This window comes from Puccinia triticina, chromosome 4A (genome assembly GCF_026914185.1).
Source record: "Puccinia triticina chromosome 4A, complete sequence".
Lineage (NCBI taxonomy): Eukaryota > Fungi > Basidiomycota > Pucciniomycetes > Pucciniales > Pucciniaceae > Puccinia > Puccinia triticina.
The window spans coordinates 549,556-566,880 of record NC_070561.1 but is presented as its reverse complement, the minus strand read 5'-3'; the positions used below and the strand labels follow the sequence as shown (position 1 = coordinate 566,880).

Here is a 17,325-nt window from a genome sequence, read left to right as displayed (position 1 = left end):
CTCTCTTCCCACAGCTACTCGACCTCTCGAATACGTGTACATGGATCTCAGCGGGCGCATCAACCCTAGATCCTTCGGAGGAAAGGAGTATTATTTCAAAATCACTGACTACTTCACTCGCTATCGTCACGTGTATTTACTATCTAAAAAGTCCGAAACTTTCTCCTTCTTCGTGCAATACTACAACGAAGTCACCAATCATCACTCCGCGAATATAAAAACCATTATCTTTGACGGCGGGGGAGAGTTTAACTCCAAAGAGTTCCTAGACTTTCTGAAGGAGAAAGGAGTCACGGTTCAAGTCACCGCCCCTTACACTCCTCAGCAGAACTCGGTAGCGGAAAGGGGGAACCGATCCACATCTGAGAAGGCCAGATGTATGCTGAAGCAGGCAGGCCTTCCCTCCGAGTACTGGGCCGAAGCAGTATCTACAGCAGTCCTGCTAGAGAACATCACGCCCATGAGAAAACTCAAGTGGGATAATCCGCACAACCTCTGGTTCGGCTCTCAATTCCGCACCAAACGTCTCAAACCCTTCGGATGCCTGGCGTACGTCAACATCCCGAAGCAACTTCGCGATGGGAAGTTCGGCGATACGGCCAAGAAAGGCCTACTTGTTGGGTACCAGCTGGGGACGCACAACTGGCGCGTCCTCCTTCCAGGGGGAAAGGTGGAGCGCTGTCACGACGTCACCTTTGTCGAGACAGACTTCCCAGGAGTCTCCACCTTTTCTCCAGCTGACCCTTCTTTTCATTTCGATCCATTAACTCCTCTGGAGTTTGATGAGATCCACGATTCCCAAATTCCTTCCTCCTCCGACAACCCCGAATCCCTGACAACCGTCCTGGACTGGAGGCAAGCCGAGAACGAGCTCGACATTGACACATCTACTATTGACGTCGGATCATTCTTCCATCATTCCCAAGATATGGCCCCGGATCAAGACCCGCTTCCTACCTCCTCCAGCGGAGTTGACACACCACAGCCACCTCAGCCTAGACCAAAGCCCGGCTACAACATTCTTCTGACGTCGAACAAAGCTCCCAAGGACATCAGTTCTAACATCGACCCCTCTCACATCCTCCACACAAAAGCACTAGGGCGACAAAAGCATCAGCAAGTCATTTCCGACCTCAAGATCACCCGGCAATGAGAGAGGGGGGGTATTGAGGCACAGCTCGGAGCTGCGGACCTGGATCATCTAGGTTAGGGTTAGATGATGATACAGCAGAGATGTATATAGTTCAAACACTTCCGCCCCCACGTTGTTTTCTCTATTCATCTCATTACTCATATTATCATCCTCGTAACTCATTCCATTCTCACTCCGCGGTCCTCCAGGTATGCCTCATATATTCCTCTCATTGTCTTTCCTCACTTGTTTCTCACCACACTCCACTTGATTGTCCCTTAGGTGTGCCTCCACCATCTCCGCTGTCTCTGTTCGTCGTGTCACTCACACAGCATCGTCGCTGTTATAGGTTAGTATCGCTGCTTTGTTTTCTCATTCATCTCATTACTCATATTATCATCCTCGTAACTCATTCCATTCTCACTCCGCGGTCCTCCAGGTGTGCCTCCACCATCTCCGCTGTCTCTGTTCGTCGTGTCACTCACACAGCATCGTCGCTGTTATAGGTGTGCCTCCACCATCTCCGCTGTCTCTGTTCGTCGTGTCACTCACACAGCATCGTCGCTGTTATAGGTCCCCCACTTTGGTGTCCATTAGGGATGATGCCATCTTCTGGGGGCTATGGTGCAATCTTCCTAGTTGGAGGAGGGGATATGTGAGACATAAAAGGGGTAGAATATTCTATGATCTAAGATAGGAGGAGTTATGAGTTTCAGGAAGTGTTTCAGGAAGAAGTAATCTAAGGATCTAAGATAGGAGGAGTCAGGTGTTTCATGAAGTGTTTCAGGAAGTAATAATCTAGGTGGGGTTTGGGGCTATGTCTAGCATAATGTGTATCATGTTGGGTTTGGAGGGTGAAGGGTTTCAAGGGTGCTTATACATCTTTGAGCACATGGTTCTAAGGAAACACTAGAAGAAGGGGGTAAAATGTGATCTGGTAGATGTTTGAGACTAGGAAGAGGGTTTATCCAAGAGAGGGAGAGTGTGGGAAGAGGGAATACTATTATCCAGGGTATGTCCATTGAGTGGGGATGTTGAGGGGCTTGGGCTTTGCTGACAAGGGGGCCAGAGGTATGGGATTTATTCTTGAGGTGTGACAGCATTGTGATTGATGGTTGCTGGTTTTCTGGGTAGATCAGGATTGGCTTACCACAACGGTCTTGAAGTTACAAAGGTTTTAAAATCATGCTTCCAAGATTCTGGCAATGATTGTACACTTCTGCATCTTTAGTAAGTGCATGGAAGCAGTATTTTCTGCTTGTAATTAAATGAAAATGCATATTTTTGAACAAGTTCACTTCTCAATTCATGCTCAATGCATAATATTTGTTAGAGTGTTGGACAAGATTATGTGTTTCACCTATATGTACATACTTCATACCATGTACATAGCTCGCTAAACCTAACCTTGTGATACCGGTACACACAACCCTATCTGTTGTGTACCGGTATAGATAGCCACACGCCCCGGCTCCCTTCTCTCTCCTTATCGAGATTGGAGACGGATCACGTGTGGTTAGCTTACTCACTGGGCTGTCATCGTACAGGTTAGTCTTAGCTTGCAATTCAATTGAGATTGGAGACGGATCGCGTGTGGTTAGCTTACTCACTGGGCTGTCATCGTACAGATTCCCTGAGTGTTCTATAGGTTAAAAGCCGGCTCGTCCGCAACCCACGTGTTTATCCCAAGAGTTCTCCCCGAACGCACTACGTTCGCTGGTGACATCCGCGACAGCACAGAAATAAATAACTCTGATTTGAAAATTAAAACCTCAGTAATTTTTCCGGAATTCCAAAATTTGCCCGTCAAGAAGAAAGAGGCAACAAGAGGACAGCTTGAGTTCATCATGAACCAGATAGTACTGAAGCTAGGCAAGGAAGAAACCAAAATGAACGCAAAGGCAGAAGAAATGGCAATGTCAAATCTTCCTGTTAATGAGGACCGACGACTACCCCTGAACATTCGAGCGGCATTGAAAGCAGAAAGCTCGAGGGAATGGCTGACAGCGGCAAACTACGAAATTGACAAGTTTTACAAGTTAGACGTCTGGGAAGCAGTAGAGCCGTTCCCAGGGGTGAAAGCACTGGGTTGTCAATGGGTGTTTGCAATAAAGGATGACCAGAACGAAGGGGACCTGGAAATTTTCCGAGCGCGCTACGTGGCGAAAGGATTCAACCAAGTGATGGGGAGAGACTGCAACAAAACCTACGCGACGACGGCTTCTTTAGTGACTCTCCGCCTCCTGATTTCGATTGCCATAAAGTATCATTACCCGATAGCGACATTTGATGTGAGCTCAGCATACCTCTACAGCCCAATAGAAGAGGAAGTGTATGTCCAGCCGCCAGTAGAAATACGTCCGGATCTGAAAGGCAAGATAATGAGACTAAAGAAAGCGATGTACGGTACAAAGCAGGCGGCAAGATGCTGGTGGAAATTTTTCAAGAGCAAAATGGAAGAGGTCGGTTTTGTGGCCTCAGAGCTGGAACAATCTCTATACATCTACAGGCGCGGGACAGACTTTATAATCATATGGTTACACGTTGATGACGGATTTGCTATGGCTTTGAACGATGATCTAATGCTAGAGCTGAAGACGGCAATGGAAAAGGAAATGAAGATCAAGTGGTCGAATAATGTTGAGAAGCTTGTTGAGTTTCCGCTAGTTTCCGCTGGTTTTCGCTGTGACAGCCTTGTGAAAGCACTGAGTCATCTACGCTCAGAAGATCATTCTTCCTCTTTCATCGCTCCTTTCCGGGCAATCTTACTCGCCCTTTGACCAACTCATTTCGTCTCGACATCGCTCAAGACTCAAATCTCCTCAAGACTCAAAACTCATTCCTTGCTCGACATTGCTCGGGTTTCCTCTCTCAACATCGTTCGGGTTTACTCTCTCGACATCGTTTGGGTTTCCTCTCTCGACATCGTTTGGGTTTCCTCTCTCGACATCGTTCGGGTTTCCTCTCTCGACATCGCTCAATTGGCTCATCTCTCCAATTTGGTGAGAAAAGAACGGCGATAACCTCGGTCTATTCCTTCCTCGGCTAATCTCCTGTCTTTTCCTCTTTCTTTATCTTTTCCAGTGTTCTTGTTCCTTGTCTCCTTTCTCCTGTCCTTGGTTGTCTCAGAATCTCATTTCTATTGTGGTGGTAATTCTCTCTCTCTTTCCTTTCTCTTGTCATTTTCCCTTCTTAACTATTCTAATATTGTTTCTTCAGTCTGGTTCTAAATCTACAGTAATTCAAGTCAAATCTTCACAAAGCTAGTTGGTATAAACATCAAGTTGGAAGCGGACGTTGTAGAACTCGATCAGGAGAGACTTGCGACACAAATAGTCAACGGCTATACTCAACCAACCTTCCCGCAGAGAAGCACATTACCGGACTCGACGCTTGAAATTCACGCTGGTGAACCAGTCAACCAGACTGAATACAGATCTACTTTGGGATCTTTGATGTACCTGGCGGCCGGAACCAGGCCAGATCTGTCTTACAGTGTAAATCTACTAGCAAGGTACAGCCAAAACCCCTCGCAAAAACACTGGAAAGCTTTGGATTTCTTGATAGGGTATCTCAAACGCTCGAAATCAATGAAACTAACTCTCAGAGGAAAAGGAGATTCGCTGGACTTGTGGTCTGATGCCAACTGGGGAGGAGAGCACAAGCGGTCGACTTTGGGATTCGTAATCAAACACATGGGCGACACAATCGCGTGGGGAGCAAAGCGACAGACGGTAGTGGCACTATCAACGTGCACTGCGGAATATGTTGCATTGTCAGATGGGGCTCAACACTTGGCTAGTTTATTGATTTTACTAGAAGACATCCGACACCAACTGAAGATGAAGATCTTTTGCGATAATGAAGCGGCAATTTTGATAGCGGGGGACAACACATTGAAAAAGAAAACAAGGTACCTCATTAGAGCATTCTACTTCATCAATGATTTTGTGCGGGAAAACAAAATAAAAATTGAATGGACAAGCACAATACTTCAACAAGCGGACATCTTTACCAAAAGGCTCGGCCCAAACAAAATAGGGGAGTTCACGTTAGGCTGATTTTGAAATCAGTCAAAAAACCTTGTTAAAAATTGATGGCTGCTCATGCAGGTCTATGCAAGGATATTCTAGAAAATAAATAGAGTTCTCAGCAAGACCTCCCCTTTGAAGGCCTTGCTGAAGGGAATGCTTATGCAGTATTTTTTCTAAGTTTATGCAGGAAGCGTGCATGAGATTTGAAACCATCCGTGACGAGCAGCCGAAATCAGGCTAACGTGAACCCCCCTAATGGACGCGGCATTAGCAAATCTGGGGTTGGCGGGGTAAAGTTTACCATGTTGGGGGGGGGGGGTGTTAGAGTGCGGGGTAGCCAACAAGGTAAACTTAAATCATCATGAGTTTATCCTTAGCTATGCATGTACCAAATCTTGTAGATACATGCATAACTGCGGCACAGTCCACTTGTACTTAGTCTACTCAACACGGCAGTACCGGGTCTCTTTTCTTCACCGAGTTTGGACCTGATACTCCTGATACTGCACGTGCTTGAGCTTACCAGTGACGCACTTCTTATCGTCAGGTAAGCAGCAATCAATACCGAGTTTGGACCCGATACTGCACGTGCTTGAGCTTACCAGTGACGCACTTCTTATCGTCAGATTTGCATTCGCCCCGTGGGCGTCTTATACCATAGCCTGTGTATTTCATTTAAGCAGGCTATTGGGTAGGTTGTTTCCAATCTCCAGGCCGGGTGGTGGCTTGATCTGCGGGGTGAGGGTCAGTGAACCGTGGAAACCACAGAGAGACCAATTAATTGGAATGTGTGGTTTCCACGAGCCCACAAAAGTGCACTCAAGGACTCTACCGAGATTCCATGTGCTAGCGTGGAATCCACCCAAGATTTCCCATCGGAAGGATGAGGAATTGAAACCTTTGTCCATGTCCGACGGGGTGCCCCCAATTTTGGGTTCACCAATTCAGTGCGACCCGTCGGATCCACACTGCCGCGCGGTAAAGAAGTACCCCCGGCGTGTATGTACCTGGAAGGGAACACCTGACCTGTCACAAGCGAGTGACAGGTAAACCTCCTGTGCACACCCGACAACTCATCCAAAACAATCATTCTCAATTTCTCAACGGCAGCATGATTTATCGACCTTGCTCTACTCTCAAGTACCTATACGCCCCCAACAGCCAGCGCGCGTTCAAACACGGGCCAGCGTGAGTAATCAATCCTCCTGCATGTTGTTTGAGTTTTGTTTTCCCACACATCCTAACCATTCTGATTTACCTCTGACACTTCCCAGCTGGTTTCCTCATCGAATACCCGCACGCACGTTGTAAGACTCAAAAGTGGTTGTGAAACCCTTTTGCTGAATGGAGAAGGGGATGAAGGAGGTGCAAGCTCTGCCCTTCTATACTACCAGCTACAAGACCCACCAAGGTAAGCTTGGCAAGTTTTAATAAGTGATAGGAGTGGTTAGCTCAAGATAAGTTTTTCGTGACACAGTATAAAAAGTTTGTTATTCAGTATGTAAGGGTTGTTATATGTAAGTAAGAGGGTTGAGTGGGTACGTAAGTGTTTTGGGTGATGGGTGAGTATAAAACTTGATGAGTAATAAACTGAGGAACTACAAATGGGGGGGAAGAGAGCTCCTTATATAGACAAATGTGAGGGATTTTAGCTCCAGGGCAGCCCCTGAGTGAGGTATTTTAGCTGGCCTGGGCTGTACAACATGAGGGAGTTAAGAGGGAGTGGCTGTGTACAATTTATGCAAGGGGTGCATACATGAGGAGGGGCTGTGCCAGATGATGTCATAATTCATGCAAGGGGCGCATAAGCTGTGCAGGGAATGATCATGTGATGTAATAAGACCAAACAAAGTGGAGTTAGAAGGAACTAGAATGCGGGGAACCATTCATTCGAAGGGGCACAGCCTGCAGGGGCAGTGCTGCATGATATAATGTACATAACAAACAAACCCAAACCAATATATGTAGTGGAGATAGAATGGTGCGGGGAATGTGGCTTGAGGCGCCTGACAGGTGGTTGACTGGGTGCTACAGGTTGTCCAAAGGGTCTAACTTCCAGTGTAGTGGGGCTCCAGTGATGCTTCCAGTGGGGAATAGGGGTTACTTTAGCCGTGGTGTCCATTTAAGGTGTCCAATGGATGGTATCTTGAGGCCTTCTATATGTACATGAGAAAAACTTTTGATTTTTCACATTTTCGAGTACCACAACGTTTTACAATCAAAGTGTAGAGGTCAAGGAGCTTACTTCTCTGTTAAAACTAAGCCCTTCGTTTAGAGTCATCCTAGGTCCACCGAGTTCGGGCAAGACGGCTTTAGTTCGAGAAGTTGCATCTCAAAAACGACTCGATAACACTCCGGAATTTCATTCACTGACAATCAACCTCCGTTCAGTGGATACTTCAGAACGTGAAGGCGTTTCTCGACGAATCGTATCAGGCACAGGCGCGCGACGCCTTCTGGAAGATTGTGTCAACCATCTCCGAGGTGGAGATACTTGGCGTCTCTGCGAAAATTCGCGAGACCACAATTTCGACAGAAACGGCCGCAAAGATCTTCAAAGAACTTGGAAACCGCCTCAAGCCATGGAAAATCTCCCACGGGTCAAGACCTTGTGTCTTAATCATTGACGAGGCAAATGTCTTCCAAGAGATGAGTGACAAGGTAAGTCTGTTGCTCACAGCCCGTTGATATGATAGCCTGATGGATTGACAAACTGGCTTCAAGGTAATCCAAACGTTCCTCAGATTCGTCGTTCAAGTTTCAAAAGAAGAAGCAAACCTGCAGGTTGTATTCACATCCTCCGACCCCTTCTTCGAGAGTTGGCTGAAAAAACGTAAGTCTGACTTCTTGAAATAGGCATTCATAATCATCAATGTTTTGAACAAATCCTCTCAATCATTTCTTTAGATGTCAATAGCGCTCACTTTGAGACACTCGTCGTTGGGGACCTACCCTACATGGAGGCTAAAGATTATTTCCTTCACGAGGTCAAAAACCATCCACACCTCACAAAAACAAACAAAGACCTTCTGGAATCTGTTGACTTCCAAATTCCTTTCAGAATAACTGGAGGTAGAATGTTTTTTATCAAGAAATATATCGATCACGTTCATGTGTTTGGTTATTTTGAGAATCGTAATTATGAAATGTGTCTGAACCGTAATACACCAAGAAGCTTATCAGCTTTCCTTTCCCTCTAGCTATGAAATTCCAGACGACGCAACTTGCGTATACCTACTTGGAAGACAAGATCCTAGGGAAGGCAAAAACATACACCGGAGAAACTGCTCTGAAAGTCTGCGAGCTCCTTGTGGATTCACCTGGCTATGTTGACTATCGCAAACTTTCAGCAGAGCTCGGCAATGCAGTCGTTGAAGAGATGGTACAACGAAACTTTCTTCATTTCCGACCACCTTCTACCTTTTCCAGGGATCTGTATCCTCCCCCTTCCAGATCGGTCGTTACGGCTCAAAGCGAACCTGATCTCCGTGCGATGGAAGTGCTTGTCAAGGAGTCGAGAAAGCAGTAGTCTTTACGTCTCCAAACAACGGCTAAAGCCTAACAACTTGGTTTTGTTTTCACATCAACTTCTCCGTAAATTGCATCTTATCAATCTACTTCTCTGTAAATTGCATCTTATCAATCTCGTCAACATGATCATATGCTGGCCTGGGTGAGGTATAAGATTCACTAGGGGCTATGATAGCTTGGCTGCTGCACTTGGAGTAGATTACAAAAAAACACATCACCACTCTTCAACTTTCCTTTGGTTTTCCATTGTTATCAAAGGTCTAGGGATCATTAAAGATGAAGGTTAACATAAATATTATATCAAAGTGCGCTGTGTGAGTTTCAGTTGTCTGAAAATCTCAAGAGAGCATTGGCAATATTGTATCTGCTGCGCTACACTGAAAAAAAGCCTATTAGAGCAGCCACATTGGGGCCCTAAGCTAGCCTGGATTACTCGTTTGGTTTGACCATGCAACTGCATTGGGTTGGATTTAAAGAGGCGCGAGTATGTAAGTATGAGAGAAAAGAGACTAATCAATTGATTGCATAAAAAGAGAAGGAGACATAATGGGACTAGAAATACAAGGTTTATTTATAGTCTACATTATGTAACGAGAGAATGACATGAGATGATGTCGCGTCGAGACCATAGTGTATGTCAGTCATGACATAACTGTAGTGAGACGTAATGCTTTACGTAATTGAGCTACAACAGGATTAACTGGGGATCAATGTGACCTGGAGCTCAATTTAAAATTTTGGAGTTGACATTTCTAATTGATTTATTGTCTTTTCAAGAAGCTTGGACCACTGTTCTTTTTTTTTCCATTTTTACCAAGAGATGTTCCACCTATGAAGAATAAATTTAGAAGTGCCATCAGCTGTTCATTTGGCACCATGCACCTTGCATATGTAAATACACATTACATAATTCTAAGAACTTGTCCTCAACCTGACTGAAGAACTCAGAGGCTGGAGGCAAAAAGAACTAAGCTTCTCAAGGGAAAGGGGGTAGATTTATGGATATCTACAGGTTCATAAATATTTCAGTGATCCTGGAACCAGTAAGAGAAAGATTTCAAAAGCTTTTCTGATAAATCCATGGTGATCAAAAGTTAAATCTGAAATGCCCATGCCCATCCCAGAATGGGTCACAATTTTGTCTTCTAGATTGATCATCTTCAGATCTTTTCTCCATTTTTTCCGTCAATTATTTCCTGTGGGTAGCATGCCTTCATTAATGGTACCCTTATATCTATGTACATTGTGCAACAATGTGGTGTTGATTGCTCTTATCACAAGGTACTTAGTAGCACCGGGTGTTGGATAATACAGATGCCCTATGGACCTGCTTTATTCAGATCAATCAAAACTACTTGAATTGCAGTAGCACAAGTGGCACACATATGTGGTGAAATGCACCAAAAAAAATTTGTTCATGGAGTTTCAAGCTGGGCCCAATTCAACTACGGCTGCAGGGGGGCAACAGGGACCAGTTCTGTATCCCCGTGTGTCCCCGCAAAGTTTCTTTTTTTTTAATGTCCACCGTCATGTTCGGCCAAACATGACGGTGGACATTTGCAAGTGACTGATGTACATGGACTTGATGGATGCCGTGTGCTGTCATCGAGCTGGGAAAGCCCCCACACCACTAAGTTCTAACATCACAGTACTTACTGGCCATCAGGCTTGGATCTTCCAGGCCCAATGACCAGTATTTACTGCGCAACAAGCTCGGATAGGCTGATGTTGATGACCACTATGTCCTGGTCATCAGAATGGGGCTTCTCCGACTTGATTGCCAGAAAAAACTGGTCATCGAGCTGGGAGAGGCTGTGCTTGGCAGCCATATTATGCCCTGTTCATCAACCCGCGGCCTCTCCGAAGTCAAATTCAATGACCAGTACCTACTGATCATCAGACCAGGCAATCCCTAGAACAATGACCAGGACATACTGGTCATCGCGCCGACCTTTCTGAGCTCGGTGGTCATTATATACTGTCCACTCAGCTTGGCGAAGTGCAGCTGGCTGGACAGTATGTACTGTTCATCAAGCCGCGACTTTGCCAGCCCGAGCTACATAAAATTCATACCACTCCTTCAAGCTGGGAAAAGTCCGGCTCAACAAATAACACATACACTGGTCATCAAGGCTAAGTAGGGTTTTTCCCGGCCCAGTGACCTATAATCGAGTGGAGTGTATCTCCACTTGACGGCCGGTAGACACCGGTCACCAAGTGGAGAACCTCTACACTCAATGGCAAGTAAAAAAAAATCATGGGATGGAGAATCCCTCCACTTAATGGCATTAAAAACCGGCCATCAAGTGGAAGATGTCTCCACTCAATGGCTGGGAATTTAGATATGGTCATTGAGTGGATACCCCTCCCCTTGCTGCTTGTCCAACAGCCATTGAATGGAGGGTATCTCCACTCAATGGTTGTACACCCCATTCATCTAGTGGAGGGTGTCTGAGCTTGATGAATGATAAACACCAGTAAGTGTTGAATCCCAGAGTGTACCAAGCATCAGGTGGAGGTACCCTCCACTCAATCAAAAGCGTGTATGCAATAGAGTGGATCAAAGATCACCCGTAGTTGAAAATCAACTCAATATAAACACAAGCTTGAGTCACACATGCTAGAACAGCTGACATCAGACACAGTTCCCTGAGGAACATACAATCTGGCACTCTCCAGAGAGTGCCACACATTCCCCCCTGGTGAGTGAAGAGCTGCGCCAAAAACAGACCCAATGTCCACTCAAAAAGACACATTCTGATAATAGCTGGTATGGCTAGCCGCTAGATAGCATCAGGCCATTCTAGCCAAAATTGGAAAAGATTGTTTTAAACCACTCTGGTAAGTGATCAAAGATTTCAGAAGACTGAGAGTTTGATTTCTTCACATCAGAAACAACCTCTAACTAAACATATCAAGTAGCAGATAAAATCTAATAGAGAATTCACCTAATAGCAGGTGAGTTGACCACCGCCTAAGAATGATGTAGATAGAAAGAAAGTATGAGAGAAAGAACAGAGTTCTTTCCTCTGAGTGATAAGAGCGGGCTAAAGCAATACTTCAATCATTAGCTGCTGCTCGTAGACCAATGGTCCTTACTTGGATGGGGCTGTTTAGCTTCCTTATCCAGTTTATTGCATGTGAGTGAAACAGTGTATGAGAGCTGTAACATTGTCTAAAGTCATGAAAAGTTGTTTGCTCTCAGTTAGACCTCTTGTTTCTTTCTCTGGCATTTGCTTGGAACACAACCACTCACCAATTGGCTCTCCTACTCTAGGAGTGGAATTGGGTTGGTTCCTCTGGCCCTGTTTGACTAAGTCTGAGGAGTTAGGATGTGGCAGTTAGCACTTCATCTGAATCATGCTGTCAGATGGATAGCCTGCTGCTTACCTTTAGTGCTAGCATTGGTTATTCAATCTGAAAGAGACTGTTGTTGGCCAGGATTTTCTTTAAGCTTAATTTTCTTGCTCACTTGTGTCGGACCTGCATGCATCAGATTGATGTGTCAGTTTTATGACCTGCAGCATATTTTGGACTGCGGAAAATGCTAAGTTCCGCAGCTGTTTGATCTCCCGGCTGCTTTCTCAATTTATGAGATTGTTGCCATTTGCCTTGGCATGTATTCTCACAGTAAGAAAGTATCCTAGTACCTTTGTGCACAGGGTCTTCTTTCAGATATCTCTTGATCTTGGCTTCAATTGTTTTGAATTTTTTATCTGCTTCAAATTCAATCACAGTTTTTGGAGTAGGATCTGGTGTTGCTGGCTTGGGGGTAGCTGGATTTTGCTTCCTCTTCATGGTGCTGCAGCTGCAGGGAGATGTTCTGAGGGTTTGAGGAGCAGTCTGTGGCAAGCTTAAACAGCCTCTCTAGTGGAGGAGAGCCCTGCAGGGTCCCTGTCTCACAGAGAGGCTTGCCCCCAAGGCACCAATTCTGGCGTGGGAGCTGATGTGCCTTGGGCCTGACCAACCCCCATTTTTCCTTTGATCCACTATCTCACATCCAATTTTTGCCCAAAAGGGACATGAGTGGTGCGGCCTTGTAGGCTATCTTCTTGCGCAGTCAACCATCCAACAATCAGCTTTTTATCCCCCCAGATGGCTGCTAGACATCCTTGCAAAATCCCTGCTGAGCTTGCTCCACCCAACGATGTAACCATTACGATACATGTATTTGTAGCGGCATGTAAAATATCTTAATGTATCACTGTTAAACTGTAATGGTATTGTAACACGCTCCCGCTCCGTTACACGGGAATTTTTGTTTTGTGTAATGGTGTGCCAATGCGCTACATTTTTTTTTAATTTATGTCTTGAGGGACCACAGCTCCAATACATAATAGGCTGTAATGGCACATAACAGTAACAGCGGCCCGATGCGCTATGTTGAGCTTGGAAATGATGTATTGGCGCATTTGATACATTGTATTGTTAGCACATCAGTGTGCCAATGCACTACACTACTTTTCAATGATCATGTAATGGAACCCAATTACAATACACTGTATATGCCGCTACAATACATGTATTTTAATGGTTACATCATTGCTCCAACAAATGGAGTTTTTTTTCCAAGCATACCAATACAAATATTATGCATCCAATGTGAATTCAGAATTGAAGATGTTCAAAAATATGCATTTTCATTTAATTATTGGGAGCTACTGTAGCGCAGCAGAGGTGGCTAAGGTCCATGACAGGAACTCGTCTCCGACCGCAGAGGTACCCGAAGGGTATCCTAAGGTCCCTGCCTCTATGAAAGAAGCAACAAAGTCTTAGAGATACGCGCACTCACGACAGACTCGGCAATACGATAGGCAAGCCCACTAGAGCCAACCCAGGCCTAGGGACGGTCCCTTGAAGTTGAGGGACCCAGTCGCCTACATGAAAGAATGAGGACCAAGGCCTAAACCGACAGGTACTTAAACCACTGAGCTCAGTAGGTTTGCACTCCAGTCCTTATTCCACTCCATTCATTCCGTTTCCAAGCGTGTCACTGCTACAAATTTCTTGTCCTCCTGCCCTCCCTTCAATAATGGGTTATAGCGGTAGAAGGAAAGGAAGAGGAAAGGGAAGAGGGCAGAAGATGACAAAAGAGGCACAGAAAGAAGAGAGAGGAAAGAAGGAAGTAAGATATAATTGCAAGACTAGGTTAGGAGGTTGGGGGCTCACATTAGGCCCTCCTAAGAGGCCTCCTGCTAGGCGCTCAAGAGCTGTCTCGCGGAAGAAGAACCCTCTAGGCGCCCCAAGCGCTCAGCACGCGCGGGTGCGCTGGACGAAGTCTTACGGCTTGCTCCAGTAGAGGAGGGCTCTTCACGCAGTCGACCCATACACCGGGAAACTTGGAACCCCCCCCCCCCCCCGCAAAGGGGGTTCGGGCTTCCCTAGGAGAGTAATAGCGCAAGGGATAACCCAAAGCGCACACCCTCTGAAAAATGTACAGCTAGAATAAAACAACTGAGGCAAATGAAACCCACATGGACAAGCAGAAAATACTGCTTCCATGCACTTACTACAGATGTAGAAGTGTACAATCAATCCTAGAATCTTGGAAGCATGATGTTAGAAGCTTTCTAACTTTTACAAATATGTGGCCTATGTAGGATTGAAGGCCAGATGCAGGGCTTCAATTTGGCACCTGGGCGGCCAATTTGGCTCACAGGATGTTATGGTGGTGTGATGCCAAAGCATGAAACCCGCCAAATGGGTTGAGGCGGTCCTCAGCACTCACGCCAAATTTCCCTGTTTACTCCCAAATCTTTGGAGGCTTGCCAGCCTGCCAACTCAGAAGGGAGGACTGACTAAGTTTGGTCTGTGGTGCTGCCACTGGTGACCCGCAAACACCCGGGTGTTTCGGTGTCTACCCGGGTCAACTGGGATACGAGCCTCACCCCCGTCCCGACCCCCGGGTTACACCTGTAGTCGGGTTTGTCCAAAGGGGTCTATGATATATGCAGTCCCGGGACAGGGCCAAGCAGCAACTGAACCCAACACACACACCTACTTTGGCCTGATAAGAGCAAGTAAGTCATTCCTTGTTGAGAAGGCGTATGTATTATAGACTGGATAGGAATCTGATGGCCACATCAATCTGACTGGACCAACCCGACTGATGAAAGATACAATTCGGACAGACTAGATGGCCCTCCGCGATTCGAGCAAACCGAAGCCGAACTATCTGGGTTCGCATGCCAAGGAGGAGAAGCAGTCGGTCTGGAAGAAGATTATCAGCCAGGAGATGAACGATCCCGAGTGTCGGAAAGCTAACACCGGCATCCTCGTTGGCTTCGCCGTCTTTTTCTCCTCGATCGCTTTCTTTAAAGTCGCCGGTGACCTCCTCGTCCCTGCCTTCTGAATATCCTGCGTCTCAAGTTCGTCCTCCTGGTCCTACTTCACTCCTTTCCGTCTTTCTGGGTATTCGAGATTTTTTTTTGAAGCTAATGTGCTTTCTTTTTTATACTCTTTAGTGTTCTTTCCCCACGATGCAGTATGGGGGGTTTTATTGGTATCGTATCGAAAAGTTGATGCAACATATCTGCCCTCCTAACATCGCATTGCAAAAGCGATACGAATTATCGGTATCGCTTCGCAAAAGCGATGCAAGAATCCAAGAAATTTTGTATCGCATCACGATAACGATAATTATCGTCTGTATCGCGCAAAATTCACAATACAAAAATACAATACAACACGCTATTGTATCAATGTGTATCGGCCGTCTTACAGATGAACGGGCCATATTGATGATATGGGGCCCTTTCTGGTCGGATGTGTCTCCAAGTGCTGTGATGGGCCCTTTAACCACTCCGGTAAACTAGCAACAAGTTATTGGATTTGGGGGTATACAGTTGCGAACGTCAATAACCCGCACATTTTGTTGGGTCCGGACCAAACTTAACACAAGTCCCCTGCTGCGGGGTGCACCAGCCATTTGGCCGAGCTTAACAAAGCCTCACTGTGAGAGCCCCGAAGGGGCAGCCCCGCAGGGCCTCTGTCTCACAGAGAGGCTTACCTGCAAAAACCTGTATCTGGCCTGAGAGCCCCAGGAATATCAGCCTTTATCAGGCTTTTTTTCACTCTTTTCATTTTCAAACATCAACCATTGGCCCGTTGTGGTCGCCCTTCTGGACTTAAGAAGTGCTTGGGAGTGCGCTTCTTCTGATGCAATTTGGGCCTTGTAGCTGCTGATAAAATTCCTGATCCTCCCGGTTGAAATTTCCAATCATGGAGGAAAAGTGGTGTAAGGGTTCTGTGAACCCTCACTGGTGGCGACGGCGAAAAGGCACGAGAGCGAGGTGGCAGGCCTTTGAGGTTCTAGTTCCAAACGTTGGGGCTATATTTCAAAGGCTAGTCGAGAGAGATTAGATCTCTCTGTGGCTAGATACAATCATCAGATGAAGAGGAAAGGAAAGGGGCTCACCTAGTCGAGAGAGATTAGATCTCTGCTTGACTAGGGAAGCGCGGGGTTGAGTCCAAGTACTCGAGTTCGTGGGGGGTTTAGGGTTAGGTGATCCCATAACCCCTTGTGTGAAGACCCAGTGTCAATGGGCTTCACAAGTGGCCGTGTAGGGAGTGAGATTTACTGTACAGAACTGTACAACTCTATTAGTCATCTCAAAGGAGCCAATCTCCAGCTCATGGGAGGAGGGCAATGGTGGCATGCCTACCACCAATTTGAAGAGGAGATGCAGGTCTTTCACCGGTTCAAGAGGCGGGCAACATGCCCTCTGGGAAGTGGGGGATTTGGGGGCACAAAGTTGGCCACCTGCAAAAAACACCAACTGCACGCGGGGCTCTCACGCCAGGAATCGTGGATTGCACGCAAGTCCCTCCCTGACGGGCTCCCTGACGGGAGGTCGCACTTCGTGCGAGGCGCTTCGCGCCCCTGCCCCCCGGCAGGCGAGGGACTTGTCACCCGACCGGTCCGCATATTCCCTCCTTGAAGGATCGTTCCCGCGCGCGCGGGGGACATCCTTCAAGGGTGTGTTACACCCAACCAGCGGCATGCCAAACTTGCCAAACATGGCAGTTTGGCTGCCATTTACACTCGATCGACTTTGCAAATGTCGATCGATTTCGTTCCTCTTGTCACATTTTTTCATATCCCCCCCAGGACCTAACCCAGGACCTAACCTAAGGGCTGGTTGGGGTGGTTGAGAGGTGGGATGTTGTCGGATTCCGACTTCGTCGAAATCTGAACTTCAAGTCGCGCGAGGTATGGCAGCCAAACTGCCATGTTTGGCAAGTTTGGCATGCCGCTGGTTGGGTGTAACACACCCTTGAAGGATGTCCCCCGCGCGCGCGGGAACGATCCTTCAAGGAGGGAATATGCGGACTACTCAGGTCGGCTCGCTTCGCGAGTCCCCCGAATTCTCGAGGGACTTTGTTAAGTTCGCGCCGGGCGCGACTTGTCGGTATGGTTGTGGGCGCCAGGAGGTGCCCGCCAAAGTGCGCCGGGCGCGCCCTTTTTCCCACAAAAGGGGGGCCGGTGGCGCGCACCTTGCAGCCCTAAAGAGATATGGCCTGGTGTTATACCTCTCCGGGGGAGAGTTGATGCCCGCTACAATTGTGTAGTCGGGTGGTACCTTTTCTTCCTTCCCCGGCGGGGTTTTTACATCTTCGACTTCCATT

General features: G+C 46.7%; 2 protein-coding genes across 2 annotated transcripts; both read left to right on the top strand.

Moving 5' to 3' along the window:
• Window positions 1–6,277: 6,277 nt before the first annotated feature.
• On the top strand, window positions 6,278–8,695 carry PtA15_4A53 (uncharacterized protein; the record flags this gene model as incomplete). The annotated part of the gene is made up of 6 exons (XM_053168434.1): window positions 6,278–6,354; window positions 7,391–7,481; window positions 7,558–7,827; window positions 7,891–7,999; window positions 8,074–8,238; window positions 8,367–8,695. The coding sequence occupies 6 exons, from the start codon at window positions 6,278–6,280 to the stop codon at window positions 8,693–8,695; spliced, it is 1,041 nt and encodes a 346-aa protein (XP_053019160.1).
• A 6,138-nt stretch (window positions 8,696–14,833) lies between these two features.
• PtA15_4A52 (uncharacterized protein) lies at window positions 14,834–15,049 on the top strand (the record flags this gene model as incomplete). The annotated part of the gene is made up of 1 exon (XM_053168423.1): window positions 14,834–15,049. The coding sequence occupies one exon, from the start codon at window positions 14,834–14,836 to the stop codon at window positions 15,047–15,049; it is 216 nt and encodes a 71-aa protein (XP_053019159.1).
• Between the last annotated feature and the right edge of the window lie 2,276 nt (window positions 15,050–17,325).